Source organism: Lissotriton vulgaris, chromosome 7, assembly GCF_964263255.1.
Source record: "Lissotriton vulgaris chromosome 7, aLisVul1.2, whole genome shotgun sequence".
Taxonomy (NCBI): domain Eukaryota; kingdom Metazoa; phylum Chordata; class Amphibia; order Caudata; family Salamandridae; genus Lissotriton; species Lissotriton vulgaris.
The window spans coordinates 1263651287-1263678626 of record NC_141695.1 but is presented as its reverse complement, the minus strand read 5'-3'; the positions used below and the strand labels follow the sequence as shown (position 1 = coordinate 1263678626).

The 27340-nt window shown below is 45.0% G+C and overlaps 1 protein-coding gene across 7 annotated transcripts in view; it reads left to right on the top strand.

Moving 5' to 3' along the window:
• Positions 1 to 27340, top strand: part of BRD8 (bromodomain containing 8) — a 483292-nt gene that overhangs the window by 44802 nt on the left and 411150 nt on the right. For all 7 annotated transcript variants that reach the window (XM_086931819.1, XM_086931816.1, XM_086931815.1 and 4 more), the window contains exons 5-7: positions 2880 to 3002; positions 4738 to 4818; positions 21239 to 21303. In XM_086931819.1, the coding sequence (XP_086787945.1) occupies positions 2880 to 3002; positions 4738 to 4818; positions 21239 to 21303 (269 nt within the window). The remainder of the gene's footprint in view (positions 1 to 2879; positions 3003 to 4737; positions 4819 to 21238; positions 21304 to 27340) is intronic.

Sequence of the window (27340 nt, the reverse complement as noted above, 5' to 3'; positions counted from 1 at the left end):
ATCAACTCCTATCGTCGACATGTTTCGTGCATACCCCAAGCACTTCTTCAGGACTACACAGGGACCAGCCCTGTGTTCGCCACTCCTTAGCTCTCCAATGAGTTATTTTGGTATAATAATAAAATAAGGTGAAATTGCAGCAAACTATAATAAGTGCATGCAGTAATACCTACGTATTTAATCCAAACACGTGGTTCATGTCATGAGACCTAACTGGGCCCCATGGATTCGGAGGGGTTCAGTATCCCAGCAGATTTGTGTAGTGGATACCTCCCTCTTATAGGCACCTACTTGTGTCCCTCCGGTCCGAAGGGACACAAGTAGGTGCCTATAAGAGGGAGGTATCCACTACACAAATCTGATGGGATACTGAACCACGTGTTTGGATTAAATACGTAGGTATTACTGCATGCACTTATTATAGTTTGCTGCAATTTCACCTTATTTTATTATTATACCAAAATAACTCATTGGAGAGCTAAGGAGTGGCTGGTCCCTGTGTAGTCCCGAAGAAGTGCTTGGGGTATGCACGAAACATGTCGACGATAGGAGTTGATAGGTACACCTTGACACAAAAGGAATGAAAAAATGCCAAAATTGTGTCCATTGTAATAATGTGATGGTGACCGACACAGTGAAGCATCCCCATACAGGAGAAACCATTCCGATTAGGATCAATGCTGATTGCAACACTACGAATGTCATATACGCTATTAAGTGTCCCTGCGGACTGTTGTACGTGGGCAAAACAGAAAGAAAAATTAAGATGCGTATATCCGAACACAAGAGTACTATTCGGAATAAAAACACCAACAGCAGTTTGGCAGTACATTGGGATAATAACAGACACACAATAGCTCAGATTAAATTCCAGATCCTTGAAGTAGTCACCCCCACACCCGGAAAGAGCTTCACTAAGACTCTGTTGCAGAGAGAGATATTTTGGATCAGAAGACTACAAACACCAGATCCCAAAGGGATCAACGATCGAGTGGATTTAATTTGTTACCTGTGATTCCTGCATGAAACATGTACGCAGAAGGACTGTATCATTACATAGATATATTTTGTTAGTTAACATTTGCAGTTGTTTTCCTTTTCCTTTATATATTTGGTGTGGTGAATTATATTTAATCATGACCGTTTCCTCCAACACTTTGGCACTTCACTCGTATGTTTAACCACCATGTCATGGCGTCTTAGCACATTTCACTTTTCTTTTCTCCGCTTTGCATGAGTCCGTCGTTTGTTTTCATTACATTATTGCGTCATAAAACATGGCCGTCGCACACCGCTCGGCGTTCGAACCGGCACTACTATCTGGCGTTCGCAACCGGGAGCTGAATACGAGGGTGGAATTCGGATCATTTTGTAACCGCTTTTTGTGGCCGCAGGTACATTACATTGCTATTGGACAGGGTTATGTTGGCTCGTTCAGGATAACATTTTGATGGAGCAATGTTGTTGTTGTTTTCGTAGATTGTCGGGTTGAAATTGGCAACAAGTACTAAGAACGTTTGGCTACGATCAAGGCACTATTTTAGACTTAAAAGGTTGGTCCCAGCTGCATGTGTTGATGTCCACCTAGTGCTTTTTTATAATATCATCAGTCTTTAGATAGGTACTAGTGTTCGTCGAAGCCTTGTTTTGAATAAGACGTTCTGCCTTTTCCGGTTACTAAATTACAGATTATTTTAGGCACCTTGGACGTACCATTGAGGCTTGTGTGTGTTTTAGCCCCACAGGTTCCGTTGCATCATATCTGGATTGTATGGACCGCGCTCCCGTATCATCTAGTCGTCATAGTAGATCATAAGTGAGTGCGGTGTTTAATCTTTCATGCTACTATTTTGCATTTCATACCAAACACATTTGGTTATTGTTAATGTATTTTTTTCTTTAGCACATTGAAACGTCAGGCTTCTCAGCGTTGGAATATCTCACCGTGACATTTTTTATACACCTTCGTGCCATTTCGTCACATTTATATAAGTGAGTTAACATCCATTGGATTTAAAAGTCATGAGAACTTATAAAACATATGTTTTTCACCCATCTTATTCATCATCAAACGAGCATGATAATTTATTTTTTTCATTATATTGCTATACTGAATTAATTACTGTGGTGAACTTTGAACTATGCAGTTGGAGATTTTTCATCGGAGTGAAAGCAATTTATGTTTATGTCGTTTCAGGTATCGCCCCTGACGAAGGGCCGTGCGGCCCGAAATGCTTTGGGCAGGGCAAACTTGTGAGATAAATTATAAGTTTGATGTGATGTAAACATCAAAATTTCTGTCATGATGAACTTATTGTATTTGTACACAACAGATGAACACTATGCACAATAATGCTATGATGCTAGTAAAAATATGCATTGAATGAAATTTACAGAGTTTATGAGTCTTTATGTACCACGTACATTTGATTATCAGTTAAATTCATATTTGAGTATTATGTAAATATCCAATTTGGATTCGCAACAGTGCGCAGAGGGCAAGCGGTTTCGCTTGATCATATCATGTATTAAGTCACTGGCGAAGTATGGGCATTGCGTCTACCTCTACAGCATGCGTGAATAACGAGCATACAACTTTCAGTGTAAATTGTTGATTTAACCAGGAGTGCCTCTCCCATTACTAATTTTAGTCATGCTATTGTTGCCTACGTTTGATTTTCCCCATCTAAGCCCTTGGAGAGATGGTAGATGTGCTGTAAGTTAGCAGGCATGTTTCTTATGTGTAGTGTTTGAAGAGATGATGCAGAGTATTCTGTGTGTGGCAGCTGTTTCCCCCGAGTCCTTTGCGAGCTTTCTTACCCTGTGAGAGTTTGAGTTATAGGAAGACATGTCAATGACAGATCTGGTTCTCTTGCTAGGAGGAAGCGTGGTGAGAAGGGTGAGGTGGTGGAGACGGTGGAAGACGTCATAGTTCGCAAGCTTACTGCAGAGAGAATTGACGAACTGAAGAAGTTGATTAAAGATACACAAGAGCATTACAGGTAAGAGCCAGTTCACTGGGGATCTGGGATGACTTGATGATCCTGTTCACCATGGTGTAGGTGTATTGCCCACCGGTAAAAAGAACACCGTTTTTAAGAAACACTCACTTCATGGTCATCAAGGTGGATGTGCAGTGGGTCACCACGTCTCAGAAACTTCTACAGCACTCTGAAGCTTGACCATTTAGAGTGTTCTGGGCTTAGGTTAGTGCTGTTAAAGCTTGGATGGGTGTTTAGGGCTTGGTTTGCACTGTCCATGTCTCATAGCGTTCGGGATGGGGAAGTTGAGTTAAAAGTTTGTGACAGTCCGACGCTTAAACTGCGAATGTGAAGGGTTGGGTTTGGGGATGTTCAGGTTTACAAGTTTGAGGTGTTTCCAGGCTGAATGTGTAACATTGCCACTTTTCCTAGGCTCGCTGATGAGACATAGTGGAAGACTATTCCCATTTGAAAACCTGTTTAGGGCCCTAAGAGTGTTGAAGCTAGAGAGTGAAGTGGTTGCTTGTGATACACAACTAGCAGAATCTTCTGCAATACTGTAGTAGGATTAAACTCCAGAGTTTCTCAGGCTTTAAACAACACATATACCTACAATGAAAACAGGCAAACTGTAAAAAGGACGAATTAAGAGCGTGTGGTACTAAACCAGGCCATCACAAGTGAAAATTGGGGATAACATGCCAACTGCTGACAAGGAAACTTTGCTGCCAAAGCACTCCAATGATTTCTTACTGGGAATCGTCCACTTCTTAAAGACCCCCCTTTAGTGAACATCATTAATTGGATGCTCCATAGTCAAGTCAAATCACAGGATGGGATCCTGGGGCTCCAGGTTGCCCAGTCTAAGTGTCCTGTGAAATTAAAAAGCTGCTGAATAATGAACACACTGGACTGACTTCCACTTGCAGAAGTGCAACTCTTCCCTATTCCCCGCATATGGGGATACATTACTGAGGCACTCAGGCGAAAGAAGTTTGATGCCAGTTGCTATATCAGGAGAAGTTTATTTCTTATCCTATTCCTTGGTTTGCAAGGTGTACCAAGCATTCATTGTTGGACTGAACTTGCAGCTGGTCAGTCTACTGCACCAGTATGTGCCCAAGACAAAAACAGGACTGATGTGACCTAGCACAGAGAAAAAGAGTATGCTGATTGTAGTTGCCTTGAACACCTCTTAATGTATCATTCACAAATTTGAGGTTTGCTCTTCCTCCCACTTTGACCAAGGAAATGGACAAAGACTCCTGCCTGAAGCCACTAGAGACATGATCCTTGCTGAGTTTCTACCCATTAACCGCCTATTATGCACATTGAGTGCTTAGCGACCATGATTATGTACTATTTTACGTGTAGGATTGTTTAAGAGTAAGGGTTTTTTATATTCAGCTAAGGAGTTTGGAGTGTTTGGAAATTAAGACCGGTGTTTTATAAACTACAGATGGTTTGGAATGTTAACGATTCCGATATTTGTGAGTCTTCCCTTGACACTGAAATATTTGATTTACAGATGGACATATTCTTGGCATTAGGAACCCTCCTAGTACTGAGAAATATGCTTATTCTCCAAAACGTTCATGGAACTTGCATTTTTAATTGTCATCATGTCATCATTGCTTGACACTAACATGAATTGTGGTGTGCATAACTGAGGCATGACTTAGCACAGCTTAAATCGGGAGTCATATGTATGAGTTAATAAAGGCAGCCTCTAATACTTGTTCTTCTGAATTTTCAGGAAATTAAAAAAAGAAGCTGAATTGATCCAAGCTGGTCACATGGACAGCAAGCTGGAGGACCTTTGGAATGACATAGTACTGTGCGTTGTGCTTTTATTTACTCTACTATTATGATATGAATGTTGGCATGTATTGAAAGCATACAAGGTGGATGTGTGATTTGGTCTGATCCTAGCAGCTGAAATACAATTTGAGTAATCTGTGCTCTCTTAGACTCCTTGCGACCTGTAACCACAATAGCCTTCATGTTTTGCTGTATGTGATGTGCACCCTCTGAACCTCACGCTGATATTGTGATTTGTGCTTGACTAGCCTTTGATTGATGGTTTGTGTGTGACGTGCCCTTGTAGCCTCCATGTAGTGCAGTTCGTAAGTAGTGCTCTTGTACCCTCAATGTGGTGCTCTATGTGAAGTTTGGCCTTACAACCTCTGTGTCACACTATGGGCTTGTTGTAATAATATCCATGTAGTGCTGCATGTTTGTCTTAAAAATATGAATGTTTGGACCATGCTATCAGTTATAACTAAGGCTCCTAGTTTTTGGTTTTGTCTGATTTTTACAGATAAAGTAAAAAAACAAAACATTTCTCTACGTATTTATTTTCACATGTGGAAAAAATTCAAAATAGTTCTTCTTTTGGGTGATTTTTAAAGCTGGTAATTATGATAGCCAGGCCAATGGCTGTGCTGACTGATGAAGAGGTTAAAAAGAGAGTAAGATTTAAGCTTTGTACAGCTGCCAATGTTAGAACTACAGTGCTAATGTTTTTGTAAAAGCTTTTTGCACATCAGCGATACACCTTATATGTACTAAAACACATCGGGCTTCTAAGTGTGTGTGTCCTTTTAGCTTAAATAAAAGCGTAATTATACTAATGAAAGCGTCAATTTTCACCAAACAGAAATAAATAAGGATAAATACAGGAGGATTTTTTTTTAAATGAATAACCCAAAAAATTCACCTTAATTCTAATGTAGTATACCCAATAGAAAATAAAGGAATATGACAGTTGTCACATTTGTGAAGGATACTTCTACCTTCATATTCCTCACCACTTGAATCTCCTCGAGACGCCAGACTGGATCTGGAAAGGTTAAATAGTTCTACCACTGTGGCAGATGGTGCTACCCCGGCAAACCAACTTTGTTTTTTTCTCTCTCATGCATTTAGACATGGATTCATAGTACTCTCCTTTATGACTTATTTTGTTATAAAAATGTTTGATACTGCTGTTCTGACAGGATGCCCCCACCCCTAAAGATAGTGTTCAGTCACTACCATTCTACCATAGGTAGCTATAATTAGTTTCTCTTTGTCACCTGAGGTGTGCCTGTAGTGTCTGTGTTTCCCATATGGTTTCGGGTTGAACAATAAATGCGTCATCATGCGTCCCATAGCCATTAATTAGGGAGGAGGAAATCAAGCTGTTGGTGGCCCAGGCCGTGAGACCCACCAAACCCAAAAGTGTCCTGCTGAAGAACATCTTGATTGCTGTCCACAAGCAAATTGAGCAAGATGTCAAGAGACTAATCAAATAAGAAAGATAAGAACCACCACAGGATGGACTTTTTAGTGCACAGGCCCCACTTGAGCACCCATGGTTGGAGCAGTGACACTTGAGCTCCCGAAGACTCAGCTTTCTCTTTGGAGCCAGAGCTGGTTGATGTTACTTGGGTGCCTTTTGCAGTTTTTCCAGCCCTTGTAGCGCACCCTGTGCAGTTTGCTGCCTTTACACAAGCAATGTTAGCTCTGTTCTATTGTGCTCCTTCTGGCGTTCACTCTGACTTCATGGAGCCGTTGTGACTCCAGATTGGGCTTCCTCTATTGGGTCCTCCCTTTGCATCAGATAAAAGCCCTGTGGAGGCTGTGCTACCACAAACGGCATTACCAGTGGTGCCTGCAACGTTGCTGGTGCTGTCTTTTGAGCTGCTACCCCCGGCAGTAAAAATTTCCAACACAAACAACATAGTGGTGTCCTACTGCTAACAGGCTCAGAGATGGGCGGTGGAGTTGAAATACAGGCCCCTGCCTAGACACAGATATTTTGACAAAATAAATGCCCTCTTTGGTCAGACCTATATCAGACACAAATACCTAGCATAGTAAAACATGACGATGTCCTGTGAACACAGACAGTGCCAATTATCTGCAGTGCAAAATTTGAGTTGCTAGATGTAGCCCAACAAGTAGAAATTTTAGGGAAGTGATTTTTTTTGGTATGGTCACCCCCACATTTTGCCACTGATACTAATGTTTTTTGACTGCTAATCGGGCCCCAGTGCTAGTGCGCTTTCCCTAAAACAAGGTGAAATGTTCTAATTAGCACACAGTTGGCACACACTTTGGCACCCCTTTAAGTCCCTAGTAAGTGGTACCCCTGGTACCTAGGGCATGAGTACCAAAGATGGTCTGAAGAGCTGTAGCATGTATTTTGCCACCCTAAGGCACTCCCATACAAATTGCATGCTGCCTGCCATTGCAGACTGCGTATCATGGTGCAAACTATGAGTAAAATACGACACAGCACACTCACCGTGTGCCATGCCAAAGTCACTGCATGCAATATATGTAAGTCACTCCTACAGCAGGCATTGTAGACCTAAGGCAGAGTGCATTATATTACGTGTAAGGGTATATCAGCATAAGCTGATATTCCCCTGTGCTGTTTAATTACTAGATGGTGCAAGTGAACAGGAAGCCATCTTAAGTACATGTTCTGTGCAATGGTCATTACGAGTTCCCCACATTCATGTTGGCTTTACTGAAACCTATGGTGTTTGGTATCACACACCTTGTCTTAATAAATCTGTACTGAGGCTAATGCAAGATTTATTATGACATGCACCCAGAGGGCACCTTAGAGGTGCCCCTTGAAATATTTACCACTATCTAGTGTACTGGCTGACTGATCTAGTCCAGCCTGTTACCACAGACCTGTTTCATACCCCTTCGGGTGAGACCCTACGCTCTCCGAGGCCAGAAACATTGCCTGCTCTCATGGAAGGTGTTCACACTTTCTCCAGTAGGATGGCTAGTGATTTGGCATATCAAGTCCAAGGGCTTTGAAGCCCCTTCCGCCTTTGATATGCGGCCCTGGCTTCTCCCAGACCTGGCAGATGCCACTTGATGCCCTGAGGCCCATTTGGCAGCAGGACAGGTGGGAAATTAGCTATGCAGTAGGCGTGTTGCACCACCAGGCTTGTCACACCTCTACGGTGGGCTGCCTGATGTGCTGCACGAAAGAAGGATTCCATCATTTTGTTTTTTGTGGAATTAGAACCTCTGGGACATAACCCACAAAAAGGGTTATGCTCATATATAGGGGATGTAGTAACTCCAAGGGTAAGTAGACCATTGGCTACCACATTTCACTCCTCTTAACCACCCTAAATTCAGTACTTAGGTGGCCCTCCCAACACCAGGAACTCAGATTCTCTTGACACAAGAAGAAGAAGGATAAACAAGAGCCAAAGAACGCAAGAACTGAAGGCTAGCTGTTGTCTTGGCACCAAACCCTGCCTGCGCCTGTCTCGACAGTTGCACAGACCTACTCATCCTGCAGCTGTGCATCCTCCAAAAGCCTCGGAAGGCCGTCAGCACTTTGCCAACCTGTCAGCATCTCCTTTGAAATGGAGGAGCCACTTCCCTGCTGTCTGCAGGCACTTACTGCAACGTTCGGTTCACCATTCTGCTGACCACCGCATCCACAGACGCAGCAACTGCCAGGAGGAGGTCACCACGCTCCAGGAGGTCAGATCAGTCTTCCCACCAGGTTTGGAGACGCCAGGACCTCCAGGAGCTGCCCTGCGCCAATACCCGGGTTACCAAACCCCATGTAGCACCAATGCTTGTTTAGTCTCCAGCCCAGACACCAATACGCCAAGAGCGACCAACTGACAAGGGATATCCGCATCACCGAGGCCAGCACTGAGAGTTGCCCTGCTGTCCTGTTTTGTCCCTATCTCTAGGCCGACCCCAAAAGTGAGAGCCTCCAACGCAATCAACTGGCTGGACAAAGCACTTCTGCACCTGAGCCCCACAGTCCAGGTACAAGCATACCAACGGTGCCCCATTGCCCCAGAGACCCTCAAGAACTGAGCCCCCCTGTGGGTTCCGACAGACTTGTCTCCAAATTGCCACTGGCAGCATTTTTCTGGTTACATTTTTCTCCTTAGACTTCAGAAGTAGTGTTCAAGGCTACCCTTGTGAGCAGCACCTCCGCACCCAGATGCACCAGTGGAGGTAATCCAAAACTGCTGGTGATTCTAGGGACCTTGGTCCCTACTTATTTTAAGTCCAGAAGAACTACCCTGTAAGTTTGTTTGCAAGTGACTCATTTATTGACTCAGTGTGTGCAACAAATGCTTAAGATTCCACTCTAATAAGCTTAAGGCTGCTCAACCACACTACTACAAATTGAGAACCTTGGGATTGCTAGAGCAAGCCTCTGTCCACTAGTAAGGGATACCTCGACTCTCTGTACAGTGCACCTCCTTTTGTTTAAACTATGTAGAGATCCAGCTTTCTACATTGGTGGTGCAGCGTTGGGATACAAGACTTTGCATTTGCTGTACCACTCTGTTGATAAGTGATTCCACTAATGGATCTACAGATGATTTTAGTAAAAAAAAAAAGTCCCCCAAAAAATTTCAGCTTTCAACTTTTTGTGATTTTTTCCTACATTTTTAATCTGAACTGTTAGGGCTTTCTGACAAGTCCCCCAATGAAGCCTGTATTAGACATTTTAAAAGTATACTAGTTGTTTAGTTATAGAAGTCTGTTTAGAATTTTTTTGTCGATTTTCTAAAAAGGTCCCAACTACACTAACCATGCCAGCCTCAGAGAAGATAGTTGATGAGCTCAACCTGACTCCTTACCTGCAACTTACCTTGCAGCAGTTAAATAACCCCTGTAAGGCTTACAAAACTGCAACTGGATCTAAACCAACCAGGGCACAACTCCAGTGGTTGCTTGCTGAGTTTGATAGAGCCCAGGCAAGAGAAGAAAACACTCACAATATTGCTAGTCGAGGAAGATGAGATTGACAACCGTACTCATTGGGATAGCTCCCCTTCCAATATCCCTGAGTAAGAGGATAACAATAGGACCCTCTTCCCTAAAATTGTACCTCAAGATAGGTCAGGGCCCTCCAAGCTTATGGAAGAACTAGAGGATCCAGACCAGGAGCTGGAGAGACTAGCCAGAAGAGTAGCCCTTGAGGCCAAATTCCCAGACATAGTAAAAAGGCTGAGATGAGTCTAGCACCCATGAATGGTAGAAGCAATAAGGTAAACGGATATAGAGAAGAAACCTTGGATCTCAAAGTCCCCAAAAGTATTGTCCCCAAATATGTTGAGTGTGATGATATCACCAAATGGTTTCCAGCCTTTGAGAGTGCTTGCAAAATGAGAAAGCTCAACCAAAAAGTATTGGGGCTCTCTACTCTGGGAGGTTTTCTCAGGCAAGTACAGGGATAGACTCCTGCGACTTCATGAGAAAGATGCTGGTTCCTATGACCTCATGAAGGATATCCTGATTAAGGGATTTGGACTCACCTCTGAAGAGTACAAGATTAAGTTCAGAGAGACTCACAAAGCTTTGAGTCAGTCCTGGGTTGATTTTGTTGACCTCTCAATCAAAACACTAGGTGACTGATTGAGAGGGTGAATGGTGCAAGGCTGTGCAGGGCTTTACAATCTGTTGATGAAGGAGCACTTGTTAAGCAATTGTACATCAGAAACATTGCATCAGTACTTGGTAGATATAGGGTTGGTTTCTTTGCAAGGGCTGGGGAAAAACTCTGACCATTGGGTCAAAACTAGGTTGCCCTGAAGGACCCATGCTGGGGTGACCAAAAGAAAGGAGTTGCTAATCCCCCACAAAGGAAAGATGTGGGACAGTATAAAGAAAAAGTTACATAGTCTTCAAATGGCCCCAGAAAGCCTGTTCAGGAGGGTGGGCCCAGAGACACTTCACAATCAAAGGGTGGGTACCAGGATAAGATCTGGGGTCCCAAAAAGGATTGATGTTTTAATTGTAAGGCCAATGGAAACTAAACTGGGGACTCTTCCTGGCTCAAAAAGACAATACTAGTGCACCCCCCGTTGCCATTGGAATAGTGGAGCTAGATGGGATCCTTGGTGTGCTCTGACCAGGTCAGAGAGCACACTGAAGCTACTTTAGTCTCGGAGGGTGGCGTGGATGTAGCTACCCTGGCTGGCTGGCCCAATAATCTGGAGAAATACAGACACAAGCCACATATTAATGGGGTTGAAGTAGAAGCACTGAGGGATACAGTTGCAAGTGTCACCTTGGTGACTAAAAAACTGATATCCCCGGAAGAGTACTTGATTCAACAAACGTAGTTCTTCATCAATGCTGATAACTATACCAAGGTCCATCCCATGGGAAAAGTTGTGTCCTCTGCAATTTCAGTCCAGTGTCTGTTAGGAAATGATCTGGAGACCTAAGCATGGGCTGTAGGGGACCTAAGGTTCCATGCAGCCATGCTGGGAACACCTGGATGGGTGGCTGTGAAAACTTGAGCAGAGTGCGAAACCCAGGGTGAATAAGAGGAGTTGAAGCTTTGAAGAATAGCTCAAGCCTCCAAGAGAAAAGGCAAGAAGTCTTGGAAACCAGCTTCTGAGGAGACACAAGCTCAGGACAATACTCCTTAGGGGGACAACTTGTCAACCTTGAGGGAACTTGACTTCAGAACTCGGGCCTTACCAGGCAGAGCTTTTAGGCCCTGGGGACATTCTAGGGAAGAACTTTGCCAGGCACAGAGGATCAGTCCCACTCTTGAGAGCCTGAGACAGCAAGCTGCTGACCATGAAAAGGGAGATGTCCGTGGCTCCCACTCAACGTATTGGGAGGAGAGACCTCTGTATACTGAGCCAGAGACTCCAAACCTGCTGCCACAAGGAGAGTGATAGTGCCTCAGCAATATAGTTTTTCCTTTCATTGCCACATGATTTCCCCCTAGCTGGGCAACTTGGTAAGACACAGTCTTGGAGTAGGCTAGTTACCCATTTCTACTGGCTAGGTATGTCCCAGAAAGTTAAAGAGTGTTTTCCTGTCAAGCCAGTGACAGGACAGGTAGCAAACCAAAGCCTCTCTTAATTCAACTACCATTGGTTGGGGCACCCTGTGAGAGGGTAGGGATTGACATGGTTAGTCCCTTTGACCCCAAAACAGCCTCAGGGAACAGATTCATAGTGGTGGTAGTGGATCATGCCACCAGGTAACCTGAAGCAATTCCTCTTAGGACTGTAACTTCTCATCCATTTGCCAACGCTCTCATAAGTATTTTTACTAGATTGGGCTTCCCTAAGGAGGTGGTGTGATACAGAGGCAGTAACTTAATTATGGCTACCTAAAAGCTATGTGGGCTGAGTGTGGGATGATGTATCAGTTTACCACCCATATCACCCTGAAACTAACGATCTGGGTCAGAGATTCAACAAGACCATGAATGGTATGATCATGGGTCTCCCTGAAAAACTACGAAGGAGATGATATGTCTGTTTGCCATGCCTGTCCTTAGCGTACAGAGAAGTGCCACAGAAGGGAGTGGTCTTTATTCCCTTTGAAATTCTGTTTGGCCATCCTGTTAGAGGTCACTAAGCCTAGTAATGGAGGGCTGGGAAAAGCCTCCCATAGAACCCAACCTCGACATAGACTATGTGCTTTACTTTCATTCCAGGGTGGCTGGGTACATGGGAAAAGCCAACAAAAACCTTGAGGCTAGCAATGTGCTTGAGATGCAATGGTATGACCAAAAGGCTGCACTGATGGAGTTCCAACCAGGCCAGAAGGTATATGTATTGGAGCATGTGGCACCTAAGGCGCTCCAGGACAAGTGGAGTGGGCCCTACCCTTTCCTTGAAAGAAAAGGGGAGGTCACCAATCTGGTGGGCTTTGGCACTTCCAGAAACCCCAAGAGGGTTATCCATGTGAACCGCCTTAAACTCTTATCAAGACAGGGCTTATGTGACATATTAATGGTCACTGATGAAGATCAGGAAGATGAGAATGAATCTCTCTGACCTCCTCTCCAACAGCCCTCGAGGTGGGGTTGTTGAGGGAGTTGTCTTTTCTGACACCCTCACTGCCCAACAGCCAACTGACTGCAGGCACGTCCTAAGGCAATATGCTGGGCTCTTTTCTTTGACCCCTGGTCAGACAACCTTGGGTACACATGATGTGGACACTGAGGACAGCCTGTCTGTCAAAAACAAAATTTACAGACAGTCTGACAAAGTCAACGAAAGCATCAGAGCAGATGTAAGCAACATGCTAGAACTAGGGGTGATTGAACCCTCTGAGAGTCCCTTGGCGTGCTTAGTGGTCTTAGTCTCCAAACCTTCTTCCAACAGTGGTAAAACAGAGCTGAGGTTTTGTGTGGACTACAGAGACCTCAATGCTGTCACTAAGACAGATGCACACACCATTCCCAGAGCAGATGAGCTCATTGACAGGTTAGGGGCAGCAACGTTTTCTAGTACTTTTGATTTGACATCAGATTATTAGCAGATTGGACTAACCCCACAAGCAAAAGAGAAGGCAGCATTCTCCACCCCAGATGGACATTACCAGTTCACTATGATACCCTTCGGTTTAAAGAATACCCCTGCCACCTTCTAAAGGCTGGTGAACAAAGTCCTGGCTGGGATGGAGTCTTTTAGTGCACCATATCTTGCTGTCTATAGTTACAACTGGTAGGAACACCTGATCTACCTTGGAAAGGTCGTTGAGGCTCTGCAACATGCAGGACTCGCTACCAAGGCAAGCAAGTGCCAGATTGGGTGGGCAGGGCTCTGTTGTACACTTGGGCAAACTTGTAGGTGGTGGCCAAGTTCAACCTTTACAGTCCAAGATCCAGACTGTTCTGTACTGAGAAGCTCCAACAACCCGGACCCTAGTCAGGGCATTCCTTGGCTTGACTGGGTACTACTGGAGGTTTGTGAAGGGGTATGACACCATTGTGGCACTCCTCACTGAATTGACCTCCAAAAAACAGCCAGTGTGATAGCCATCTGTCTGCCTCTTCGGGAATGCAAAGGGTAGGTCAGGGAGTTAGGAAGACCTAATAGGATATAAGCCGGGAAGCGCGGGAGTTCTGTTTCAAAGTGCTTATCTATTTCATCCAGCACCTGCGCCCAGTACGGTTGAATCTGTTCACAGTCCCACAACAAATGTACCAGGTTGCCAACCTGGCAACATCAGTTTTTGCCCCGGCAGCACCTTTGTGGTAATATGTGAAGTGTGCTCTATAAACCTCCTTACAGTGTTGATTGAAACTTAGAAGGACTCACTGGTTGTAGGCACTGCAGTGCGGCCAACCTCCTACTTCGCAAGGCCAAAGACCGTCTATGGTGTGGGGTTGGCTTGCATGTGAGGGGTTAGCCGCAGGACCTGGCTGCAGGCCAGGTAGCGGCTGTTGGATTAACAGATGGTAATTAAATATTACTTTATGTTTAAAAAAAACTAGAAATGCACCGAAAACACAAAGGTTACAGGGACGATGTAGTTTGAAAATACCATTAAACAACCGTAGAAATTATCTGAAAAAAAATAAAGGTTACAGTTAGGAAATAGAATTTAAAAAACCTTAGCAATTCACACCAAAAAAAAAGATTACAGGGGCGGTCCACAAGCGGCTCATCCCCATCTCACAGAGTATATTTTTAACATGTCTAACCCATACATTTTCCTATTTACATCTAAGTCCCTGACTTCTAGAAGAGCCAGGGCATAATGTGCTAGCTCAGGAGTTCCCCAAAGTCTCCAGGTTGGCATATCCCCACAACTCAACCCCATAGAGGATTGAGGCGCCAATTTTGATATTATAGATCTGTAGCACGGGAGCTATGGGTTTAGTGTAGGAACATCTATGTTCCTTGTGCAAAGCCCCGGAAAGTTGAGCATGTGTAACAGTAAGGCAGTCTATTTGTGATTTCCAACTTTGTTTTCTACCGATAGTTGCCACCAAATAAGAAAATGTGTCTGTTTGTTCCAAGACCCCTTCTTTCATTCTAACTTCGCCAATGACTTTGTTAGCGTTTTGTAGGACCATGTACTTTGTTTTGTCAACATTCACGACAAGATCATGGTCCACACAAAACTTCTCAAATCTTGAGAGGGCACGTTGGAGGCATTGTCTCATATTTTGAAAGAATAAGGGTTTCATCCGCGAACATTAGTAATGGGATCTTGGTCCCAGCTAGACTCGGGGCATCCGTGGGGAAGTCCACAAAGTATTTCACTACCCCATTCATGTATATTGAGAAGAGGGTGGGCGCTAGAACGCACCCCTGTCTCACCCCCTTCTCAACCGAAAACTTATCGGTGATACTACCCACCGTGTCCCATCTAACCTGGACGTAGTTGTCCGTATGTAATTTGACGACAAACGCCAGGATATCCAGCGGCACACCCAACTTTAAAAGGGTGTGCCACAACTTGGGTCGCGGGACCAAGTCAAAAAAGCTGACTTAAGGTCCACGAAGGCTGCGTAAATATTGCCCTTTCCCAGGGTTACAGTGCGCAAATAAACAAGAATGTACCTTAAGACCTGGTCCAATGTACTGGTGCATTGGCGGAACCCTGCCTGAAGATCAGAAAAGATATGGCATTCCTCCATCCAAGCTTGCATTCTATCAAGCACCAACCTCGCCGTTACCTTTTGAATGCAATCAATCAGGCTTATTGGCCTATAATTGCCCGGTGTTGAACGATCCCCTTTTTTAAAAATGGGAATAATAACTGCTCCTGCCCAGGTGCTGGGCATCGCTGCTCCCTTAGCGATTGCATTCATTAGGAGCTGAATGTACAATGCCCAGGAATCAAGATCTTGCAGGAACAGATCTGCGGGGATGCAATCTAGCCCGGGGGCCCTACCTTTTGGGACCTGTAGAAGGGCATTTTCCACTTCTTTCTTGGTTATACATAGTGCTGGTGTTGAAGACTGCATTACAAAAATATCTTGGGCAACCGTATCACTGGAGAACTGTCCCTTGTCGGACCCACTGGTCTGGCTCTACATAATTAGTTGGAACTTTCCTAGCTAACTTCCCCACTTCACCAGGTGCCAAAAAGCAGTCATATCTCTCCTAGAGCATGCATAGAGTAGATCAGCCCATTGGTCTTCGTCCCAATCCCTTTTGTCCTGAGATTGCACTGCCTTGTATGCCGACCTCCTCTCTCTTATACTGTCCCTGTCTTTAGTCCTGATTGCTGCCGCAAGGGATCTGTAGGCCAAACGACAGGAGGAATTATACCAAGGTGCAGCCTTATGAACCAGGGGTTTAACCCCTTCCATGCTGATGACGGCCCCCGTCCGTCATGCATCACGGTGGGCGTGTGCTGAGGACGGCTGGGGGGCCGTCATGAACCCGCCCACTCATTAAAACGGCCGCACAGGTGCAGAATCGCGGCCGCGCCCAAGGGGTTAAGCACTTTATTGTTTCTAGCAATACATTCTTTTTAAAGTTCATTAAAAAGGTGCTCATGTGCCAGGCCAACTCTATCTAAGTAAGCCTCATGCGCAGCATCAGCCTGGAGAGTGACTAAAACATTAGCTGCATATTACTCATTTGGTTCACCTTCTCTACATTAAGGACCACATTAGCGCATTTGAGGCGTCGAGTGTCATTTGACAATTGACCTTCTACGAAGTCTACACATGATGTCGACCCTCCTACACTCTTTGGGTTAAGATGCTGCAGAGAGAGTAACAGAGGGTTATGATCGCTTTCTTGACGGTCGTAGACCACCATATCTAGCAAGTTAGGCCAAAACTCCTTATTGATAATTAAATAGTCTATACGACTAGTACGTTGCCCACTATATATGTTGGCATCCCATTTTTATCTGATCTCGTACGTCCGTTAGCTGCTCTCAGCCCATGTTCCAGGCAAAATACTTTTAGTTGTAATGCTGCGCTAGTCCACTTTTTTATTGGAGGAAAATCCAAAGGAGGGATCAACCACTGTTCGTCCTCCTCTACACTAAAATTCATATCCTGGAAATCCAGGGATTCATATGTACAATTAAAATCTCCAGCTATTAATATATTGTTCGAGCCTCTTAGTGTTGTTAGGAAAACATCCAGAAGGGCTACAGTATTTGAGGCCTTCCCCCCCTTGCAAGCCCCTGGAATAAACATTAACAAGTAAAAGATCTGGGCAGCTATCCTGTGATATGATAAAATGACAATAAGAATGTCCCTGGAGTCGACGTATATCTCCTCTATCTTATATTGGGCATCCTGCCTGACCCATATTATCAATCCCCTTTTGGGTTTGCCCCGATCACCCTGTTCAGCAGTTTTGGAAAAATTGAAATAACCTGTGCGAAAAACATGATCCACTGCCCATGTCTCTTGGAAAAATATAATGTCTTGTTCCTCAATAAATGAGGACCATTCAATGGAGGCTGTTTTATTTACAAGCCCTGCAATATTCTAAGAAGCTAGTTTTAGGCCAGCGCTATCGTCAATCGGAGCTTTAGTTCTTAGATAAGGGCATAAACCACACCCTATCCCCTGAGAATCAACCACTTCCGTGATAAAGTTGCCTGTGGAGACCATACCATGGTCGAGTACCCGGCTACTTGCAGAGGAGTTCAGATTTGCACTCTGCATAGGCCCATTAGGTTAGTGAGAGGGTGAACTATGGCTTCTAATGATGCCCAGTGCTTGATCACCCTCATCTAGCTCAGCCACTTCTGATAGGGTTTTTTCATATAGAAATGGACGACTCAGTCAGTCTATATCCTCCAGATTTATAAATGGCTTATATCTTTTGAGAATCGGCACAGTATACTCGTACATTCCATGGGCATGAGTTGTGACCCTGTTATCGGCCCTTCCAATTGCTAATTTAGATACATTTTGGTAAAAGAATCCCAAAGGTAGAATGTTAATACCTTCCCCACTCAAATGCCTAGTTCCAGCCCTGTCAAGAATTGTTTTCACTATTACGGGCGACCCAAAATTCAACACTACACAATCACCACTACTAATTTTTGTTGATTTCCCAATCCAGGGGGTCCTACGAATCATTTTGAATTCCTGGAATAGGTGACTGCCCAACCCTGTTTTGGTATTTAGAAGGTGAAGGGCTTTGTTCCTAAGTGACGCCCAATGTTCCTCTGTACCAGGTAGTAAGGGAGGAACATTGGAAAGTATAATGGTGTATGGCGTTGCGTCCGGAGGTAGATTAAGGTAATCATTACCATTGTGGCTGGTCAACCCTTTATTTTTACCCCCAAATGGTTCCCTCATGGGGCTGGCCTTTGATTGTGGAACATGCATGCAACCCAGGGGAGCTTGTGCAGCTGCATTCATACCAGCACCTACAAAAACGGGGGGGAAATTTGATACAGGGACTGGTGGCAAATTAGAAGTAATAGAGTCACTTGGTGTTCCTTTGGATGGAATGGTTTTTGATATGGAAAACTGTTGCTCAATATTAATCTATCTAGAGTCAATATCTGATAGTTCAGTTAATAGTGATTTAAGCATTACCAAGAATTTTTCCTTAAATGTAACTAAAATGCGATCTTCCATATCGCATAACGCCTGTCTAGAAGATTCCTGTGAGGTAAAATCTATTAAGCTAGATGTCCTTAAAGCTGCGTCCTCATGGGCGCAACCTTTCTTACCACGAGCCACCCCTCTATTTTTTGCCACTTTGCTTGCCTGTTGTGTAGAAAATTGCAATCCACCCGCTTTCTTTATCTTAGCTATAGCTGTAACAGCACCCTCCCTTTCCTTAGCCTGGGTTAACCTTTGCTGGCGAGTAAAAATCTTAGCTGGGGGTGAGGAAGTGGGACTGGGGACACTGACTATGGTAGGTGGGTCATCTGATGATACTGCTGGTGACATAGAGGCCAGTTGTGGCATACATTCAACAGGTAGATCTGGAATTAGCAGGGGACCAGCTAGGGGAACTTCAGAGGAGGCTCGACGGGGATCTAAAGAGAGTCTCCTTTGGGTCAACTCGATTTTATGAATAAGAACAGATTCTGCCCTCATAAGGAATGCATCGAATGTTCCTACAACTCCTGTACCCCCGTTCCCCTTGCGATTACCCGTAATCATGATTAGCAGTTATCAATGTAAACAATTGTTACATATACCAAACGGGCAACAATTAGGATTAAAGTTCGAAGCCAATAACCAAGTTCTCAGAAACACTGAATGCCCAATGAAAGAGGGGTGGCCCTGCCCTGCCTTCTCCTTGCTTCGACGGGCGCGAATGGACCCGCCCTTGGCCTGGGCACGCCTGCGCGCGTCCAGCGCTGCGGTAGCCCCTATGTGCTTAAAAGCGCCTCCTGGAACTTCCCTGTGACGCGTGGACTTGCGCCACACGGGTGCGCTGGGAAATGTAGTCCGGGGGCTGGAGCAGCGAGTCTCCTGGCTTCTGCGATGTGGTCCCCTCTGACTGGCTCGGGAGAGGCAGTGATGGCAGGTAGGAAGCAGGCAACAAAAAGATCCTGTAACCTTTGTTTTTTTAATATTTCTATCTATCTATCTATCTATCTATCTATCTATCTATCTATCGATGGATATATATAGATATATAGATATATATACGCACACACTGTGTAGAGTATGTATAAATACATTCACTGGAATAAATAACACCCATATAATATTACAAAAATAAAAATGACTGATTCGCCATTTATAGTTTACTGATCTAACTAGAACCGGCACCCCCATCACGCACTACTTATGAGCTCACGTTCTACATCACTCATGTGATCGATTCGACTGACATTTTGTTTCTGATTATGACTCGCAAGTTTCAGGCAGATTTAAAAAAGCATAAACAAAGCCAGACATTGTAATGAGAGTCTGGATTTGGTTTAATGGCAGGAGGTAGGCGCAAGGCTTGGCCAAAGGCTAGGCCCAACACAAAAGACCAAACATTGTGTGCATGGCTGAAGTCTGTGCGCACTCAGAGTTTGGCTGATGGCCGGTTAGAGACAGATCCTAGCTATAGACCAGGCATGCTCCCAACCCTTACTGTCATCAATGATGTAAATTGAGATGTCATCCGTGATGTCATAAAACATGTAATGAGGTATATAATATGTGAAGTAATAAGCTGTGCATGCCAGGGGGCGCAAGTTATAGGTACTTTAGTGTACGATTTATAGTTACTTGAGATAATTGTAACTGGTGAATTTCAGTGGTTTTGCTAGTTACAAATGGTATGGTATGTTGTACGTGACATTTTCACCTAACTATAACATACCTTTTAACCTTTGGTTTTTTTCAGTGAGTGAGTATAATATATATATATAATCCACTCCTGTATTGAATAGAAGAGCACACACAGGGAACAGAAGAGCACGCACACGAAGACTAAAAGTATTCAAACTTTTTAATGCAGTGGGCCTTCCTCGACCCAGCAAGTTAAAAGAACCATCAGAGACGCGTTTCAGCTGTCTTGCAGCCTTTCTCAATCAGCCTACACCTTAGTAGGGAGGTGCTTTTAAAATGCGACAGAACAGTCGACATAAAGGAAACACTACGCGTTTGGCAGGAACTTAAATGAGGCACTTAAATACTGATAACATTGCGGCATGAAAAGACATCGTTATTGCCCAACCACATTTGCATTGCATATTTCACATAAATGTGGGGCAGCACATTTATAACACTGCTGTAGGCATCACCATTTGATTATAGTGCAGACTAGCGTTGCATCTGCCAAACATCAGTAAATCGTTAACATTTTTATGCATGCAAATTGGTAATGCCTTTTCACGGACTTGAGTTTCCTTGCAGTGTGACACGAATGTGCCATAAATAAGCCTCACTGCCAAAACGCCAATATGAGCTTAAAATATAGCATGTCCACTACTGATATCCGCTGAAAATAAAAATATGTACAAACCCGTCTGGCCGTACACCAATAATACCCAATAGGTTCTATTGCCTGAAAACGGAATGAGCAGGCAAATGCCATGTCTTAAAATGATGCATTCCAGCATAGTGCTGCTGATATGAAAAATGTCACCTTGTTCTTAAAGGTCCGTTTTCGGTATGCCTGATAAGATCAAATCCCAAAGTCAGCACAGCGGTAAACAACTTAAAGTTCGGGGAAGGCCTTTCCATAAAAGTAAGAAGAGCTCACAGTCCTCACAGCGACGATATTTGTCCGGTGCCCAGAACCAGAAATCCTTACTTTTGACATCCTGAGTGCGGCCCCATGCTTATCGAAGAGAACACAGTCCCAGCGCTGAATGTCTCCCGACTTCCTCTCACTGAAACTTCCTCTCCACCTCAGCCAGTGCCGTATATTACTCCTCTCAATTGAAGGTCTGAGGGCTCGCCAACGAGGCACTCACGTACCGAATCCGTGAAGTTTGATGTTGATATATATTTAGTAGACTAAGTCTGAGTCTTTGTCGTAGCAGCTGCAGTGAGCGTCTTGTATAATGCCAAAGGATGTGATTTTTTTACTTTCATTTTTTTATAGGAAGAAGAAGTTTGAAGATGAGGAAGCAGAGGTGAAGAGGAAGGCTACTGATTCTGCGTATCAGGGTAATATAATGCAACCTATTTGTGCCATTTTTCACAACTTTTTTTGTGGCTTATTCACGTTTTGTACACCTGGTGTTTTGCTGATCAGTGAATGTGTTTAATGTTGGTATTTGTTTTTTTTTAAACAGATTTTATTAGGTTTTAGGTGGATCATACTACATGTATCACATTGTTTAGGTATTATCCTTGCGTTTGTATCAGTTACAGTATTTGGTCAAGTATATATACAAAGGCAGTATTAGCATATTAACTCCTACAGTGAAGTACAATACATATGCATTATAGTGACGCATTTTAAACCTGTGTACGTATGTTACGTTATATAACAAAATGACTCCATTTAAATACTAAACCCCCTTAACTCCCCCCACCCTCAACTTTCGGATCGCAGTTCCTGTGCTGTAACATATCAGTAGAACCTTTGTTATTGTTACAGTAACTCGCATCTCACATATGTATACATACAACTTCTCACTTATTATACCTGAGTTCAAGACATGGGCAACCCAGTATACCGCAGTACGGAAACTTGTCAGACCGTTTGGTCTGCATCGGCTGTTTTTAACTCCTCTATCATAACTTCCCATTCTAGTGATATCGGTACTTTACGTAACCCTCTTGCTTCTTCTCTGTGCAGCGCTGCACATTCTGCAGTACTCCATCAGATCATCTCTGTATACCAGTGTGAGACAGTGGGGGGTTTGCTAGACTTCCAGCGCATTGTGAGGGCTCTATTGGCTAGTATTAATGCAAGGTCTATGAAGCGGTATTGGACCTTGTATTTTGACATGTGTGTGCAGAGCCAGGATACATTTTTCCACTATCATGGATCTCGTGTTGTGCTGCTGTTCCGGTTAGGCTTCTAATCTTGTCCCAGTAGTCCTGTATGATCGGACATACCCATATCATGTGTAACAAGTCTGCCCCTTCTGTCTGACAGCGTGTGCAGACGTCCTGTGTTTGTGGGAACATTCTATCCAATCTACTCGGGGACAAGTAAGCATGATGCAATACCATTGTTTGGATAAATTTGAATTTCGTGTTTCTCGATACCTTTCTGGGATGTTCTACTATGGCTGTCCATTCCTTGTCTATATTTCTACCTATATCCTCCGACCAAGCAGTTTTCAGTGCTTCCAGCGATATCCTCGTGTGGGCGCTAATGCCATTGTATAACCAACGTATCAAGTGTGTACCTCTTCCCATATAGTGCACCATCTTCACTAGTTCATTGCTGGCGGGTTCTCTTCTCTGCGTGCCCAGTGTTTTTTCACATAGTGTAACAGTGCAGCGTGTGTTAGGTACAAGTGGGCCGGGGCACCCGTCTCATGTACGAATGCGTCGTGATCCAGGAGTGTCTCGTTACTAAATAAATCTCCCACCGTGCTGACACTTGCTTCCGCCCAGGGTGCTAGTCTGCGCTTGGTGAGTATGCTGCTTTCCAGAGGGATTCCCAGCAATGGAATATTGCCTGTGTATGCAGGGGGTGCATTGGTGTATCTTAGCGCCGCTTTCCAGCACTTAAGTGCAGTGTCCAGCAAGGGAGGTAGGTCTCTCGGCACTCTATGACCTGGTAATAAGAAGGCGTGTAGACCTCCATTATCTATGTCCGTCGCAGTGTACCCTATTTCTTGCAGATTACGACCCGCCACCCAGTATGACAACCATTGTAGTTGGCAAGCATAATAATAAACATGGATGTCCAGAACTCCCAGCCCCCTGGCCCGGGTGCCCACCTGCAGTTTTTTTAACCTTATACGTCTCCTACCCTTCCCCCATATTAATTCTATCAATAAAGTGTTCAATAAATTGAAGGTGGCTTGTGGCACTATTAATGGCAGGTTAGTAAAATAATACAATAATCGTGGCAAAACAACCATTTTCGAGATTGCAACTCTCCCCATTATAGACAATGGCAGCGCTGTCCAAAAAGCAACACTGGGTTTTAATGCTATGATTGCTCTGTTAAGGTTGCCCTCCAACATGTCCTCAGTTGTCCTATATATCTGTATCCCCAGGTATTTAAATGTAGTCTGAACTATCTGGAGTTTGGTACAGCCGAAGTCTATTTCCACTGCATCTGCATGGTCTGTGAAGAAAAATGCATGGGACTTTGCTGTGTTTAAGGCCAGACCCGACAACTCCTCAAATTGTTTATACAATTCGAATATTGGGGTTAAGGGTAACCAGAGATCTCTAATGTACACAATAATATCATTGGCGTACGCCGAGAAAAGGTATGTCATGTTCCCTGTCGGGATTCCCCATCCCAAAAAGGCCTGTCTCATTTTTATTGCCAAGGGCTCCAATGCCAGAATAAATATAAGGGGCGAGAGCGGGCAGCCCTGTCTTGTTCCCTTATGTATTTCATATTCCCCCGATATGTGTCCACCCGTTCTGGTGCGCGCTGTCGGAGCCTTATACAAGAGGCGCAACCAGTCCATATATCCTTCCGGTATTCCAAATTTCAGTAAAACCTGAAACATGTATTCCCACCTTATGGAATCAAATGCCTGCCTACGGTCCAAACAAAGACAGCCCGCTTGAGGGAACCGCTTCGGCGCTTCCGTCATCAAATAGTGTAGTTTCCTGATATTTAGTGATGTGCTACGTGCCAGTAAGAACCCGGTCTGTTCAATGTGAATTAACCGTGATAGATATGGCAATAGCCTGTTGGCCAGCACTTTACTCAATAGTTTGTATTCTGTTGATAATAGCGACAGGGGGCGGTAATTAGCCATGTCCGCATGGTCTCTTCCCGGTTTCGATATCGATATAACTAGCGCCTGCGCTGTGGTGAGAGGCAAGGTGCCCTTATCCCATACTTCTTGGAACAAAGCTGTTAGCTGAGGTACTAGTGTTTCTGCATACGCAGCATAAAATTCAATGGGGAGCCCATCCAACCCAGGGGTCTTATTTTGTGGGAGGCCCTTCATGGCGACTTTGATCTCCTGCGGCTTAATGGGACCTACTAATTCTTTCTGTGCCGCAAATGGTAATGTCGGGAAAGTTCAAGTGAAGAGAAAAGTCTCCAATTGATCAGTGGTAGCATCTGTCGTCACTCCATACAGCGTCGCATAGTAGTTCCGAAAGGCAGCATTGATATTCCATTGATTGGAAACCCGTGTCCCATTTGCAGTGCTAACTTTACTAATGACTATCGTAGGAGGGGTGTCTCAAATTAATCTAGCAAGCAGAGTACCTGCCTTATCCGCTTCCTCATGTGTACGTCTAGTGTATGCCTGGTCATCTATAACCCTGAGTGACACCAAGAGTTCAGCATGTCGAATTCGCTCCTATTATAGCAGGCCCTTTTTTTCGCCATCTACCGCAGCCTCCTGCTCTAACCTGCCCATTGAGTTCTCTACCTCTACCAACGATCTATGGACTTCCTGTCTGGCACCCACCACTGCACTGATTGCTTTGCCTCTTATGACCGCCTTAAAGGCGTCCCATTCTACCAACCTACTCGACGCAGTATTCCTATTTTCCGCAAAGTAATTATCTATAGTTTGCGAGATATCATTGTGGAATACTGTGTCCTCTAGTACTTGTGGCCACAGCCTCCACGTGGGCACCGGGGTGGGGATTCTGCCCCAAGTGATAACCATCTCCTGTGGGTTATGATCCAAGAAGGTTTTGGGCAGGTATGTGGTGTGCAGCACTTGCATGGCTATCCTATCAGAGCAAAAGATTCTATCAATTCTAGTGTGTAGGTCTTGCACCGCAGAGTAATAGGAGTATTCCTTGTGTCCCGGATGTCTCATCCTCCATACATCGCACAATTCCCATCCTTCTGCCCATCTCCCCAATGCTTCAGCCTGTTTAAAGACCCCAGCGCCGTGTAATGGTGGGTGCGATCTGTCTAAGGGCACACCCATCACTGCGTTGCAGTCCCCTCCCAGTATCCACGGGCATGTGTCCCATCCCGCCAATGCCCCACTCACCGTGTCCCAGTATTTATCTTGGTCAAAATTGGGGGCGTAGATCGAACCCAACACCACCAACTGCCCGTTTAATGCTCCCTCGACAAATACACATCTGCCCAATTTATCAATCCTCTGTTCATGTGCCACAAACGGCACATCATGCTTGACCCACACCGTGGCATCCCTAGAGTAATTAGAGTAGGAGGTTGAAAAAACTTGGCCATTTCTTCCTAAGGTTCTCCAGTTCACTTTCCACCATATGCGACTCCTGTAAGTACACAATCTGTGCTTTACGTCGCTGCAAGTGCGCATGGATTCTATGTCGATTGTGTGTTGTGCCCATACCTCGTATGTTCCAGGTTACAATGGTGAATTTCCCCAGGACATGCATTGTATCAAGCGTTTACTCCAGTTGTGTGTCAACAAGATTCCCAATAGGTCTGAAATATCAATCAATCAATCAATCAATGACATTTATAGAGCGCGCTACATACCCGTAGGGTCTCAAGGAGCTGGGGGTGGGGGGGTGCCGCTACTGCTCGAACAGCCAGGTCTTCAGCTTCTTCCTGAAGGAGAGGTGGTCTTGGGTCAGGCGCAGGTCGGTCGGGAGGGAGTTCCAGGTCTTGGCGGCCAGGTAGGAGAAGGATCTTCCTCCTGTAGTCGCTCTTCGGATGCGGGGGACGGCGGCGAGGGCGTGGTTGGCTGATCGGAGGTGGCGTTTGGGAGCGTAGAAGTGGATTCGGCTGTTGAGGTAGCTCGGGCCTTGGTCGTGTAGGGCTTTGTGTGCGTGGGTGAGGAGGCGGAAGGTGATTCTTTTGTTGACGGGGAGCCAGTGAAGGTCTCTCAGATGTCGGGAGATGTGGCTGGTTCGTGGGATGTCGAGGATGAGTCTGGCTGAGGCGTTCTGGATCCGCTGGAGTCTCTTCTGGAGCTTGGCGGTGGTACCGGCATAGAGGGCGTTGCCGTAGTCCAGTCGGCTAGTGACGAGGGCCTGGGTGACGGTCTTCCTGGTCTCGGTGGGGATCCACCAGAAGATCTTCCGTAGCATGCGTAGGATGTTGAAGCATGCCGAGGAGACGTTGTTGACTTGCCTGACTAGCTGCACTAATGTGAAATCTGCGATCGTCCCAACTCCCAACTTGTTCAATACTCGGTCTGGTCTCCGAACCATACCAGACCATAACGTAGAACCAAACAAATAAAAACATAGCGATCATGTAGAGGGCCTTTGCCATATGGGGGGCAGCGCCTGCACTCTGCATGTGGTGGTATGCGATGTCAAGTTACTACACACAAGCTTCAACGGTACCTGGGCTCAATAATGATGTCTGACGTAATGCTGACAGTGTGAAAGGGGGACAAGCATGGTCACATTAATGCAAACACACATATAGAAAAAACAGTACTTGCACAAGTCCATTAACCAAACAGATCCGTGATCAGCTGCGGGGTGGCCGAGGGGAAAAGGGCCACACTGCCCTCGGAGTCCGAACCATGCGTCACTTCCTCCTCTGAGGAGGTTTTGGTTTCCCCTACTCGAGGGGAATTTGTGAAGGTGGCCGTAGCAATGATCGCCTGCGATTTGTTCTGTCTGAGCAGCTGGGAGGTAATATGTGTCCGTGCATTAGTCCGACGTGTCCTTCCTCCCCTACGTCCCACCGAGGGTCCAGTGTGGGGACGGCCCTCTTCCTCCTTCTGCTCAGCGAGGTCCGCAGCAGTAGTCAGTTCCATGACCTCCAGCCAGTCCTCCACGTCTCCAGGACTTTCAAAGAAATAGGCTTTCTGTTCGTACATTATTTTTAGTCTGGCCGGGAAGAGTAGTGCATATTTCAGATTTAAGTCCCTGAGCCGCTGTTTCACTGTCATAAAGGAAGGCCGTTGTCTCTGCACCAGCACCGTGTAGTCCGGGTATAAGGAGATTTGTGCATTTTCAAAGTTAATCGCCGCTGCTTCCCTGGCCTTTTGTAGCAAAGTGTCCTGGTCTCGGACGTTCAGTAGTTTTACTATGAGGGGCCGTGGTGGGGCGCCCGGTCTTGGTCTACCCGTGAGTATTCTATGGGCACGCTCAATGCAGTATTGTGGAGACAGTCCCTCTGTTGTAACATGAT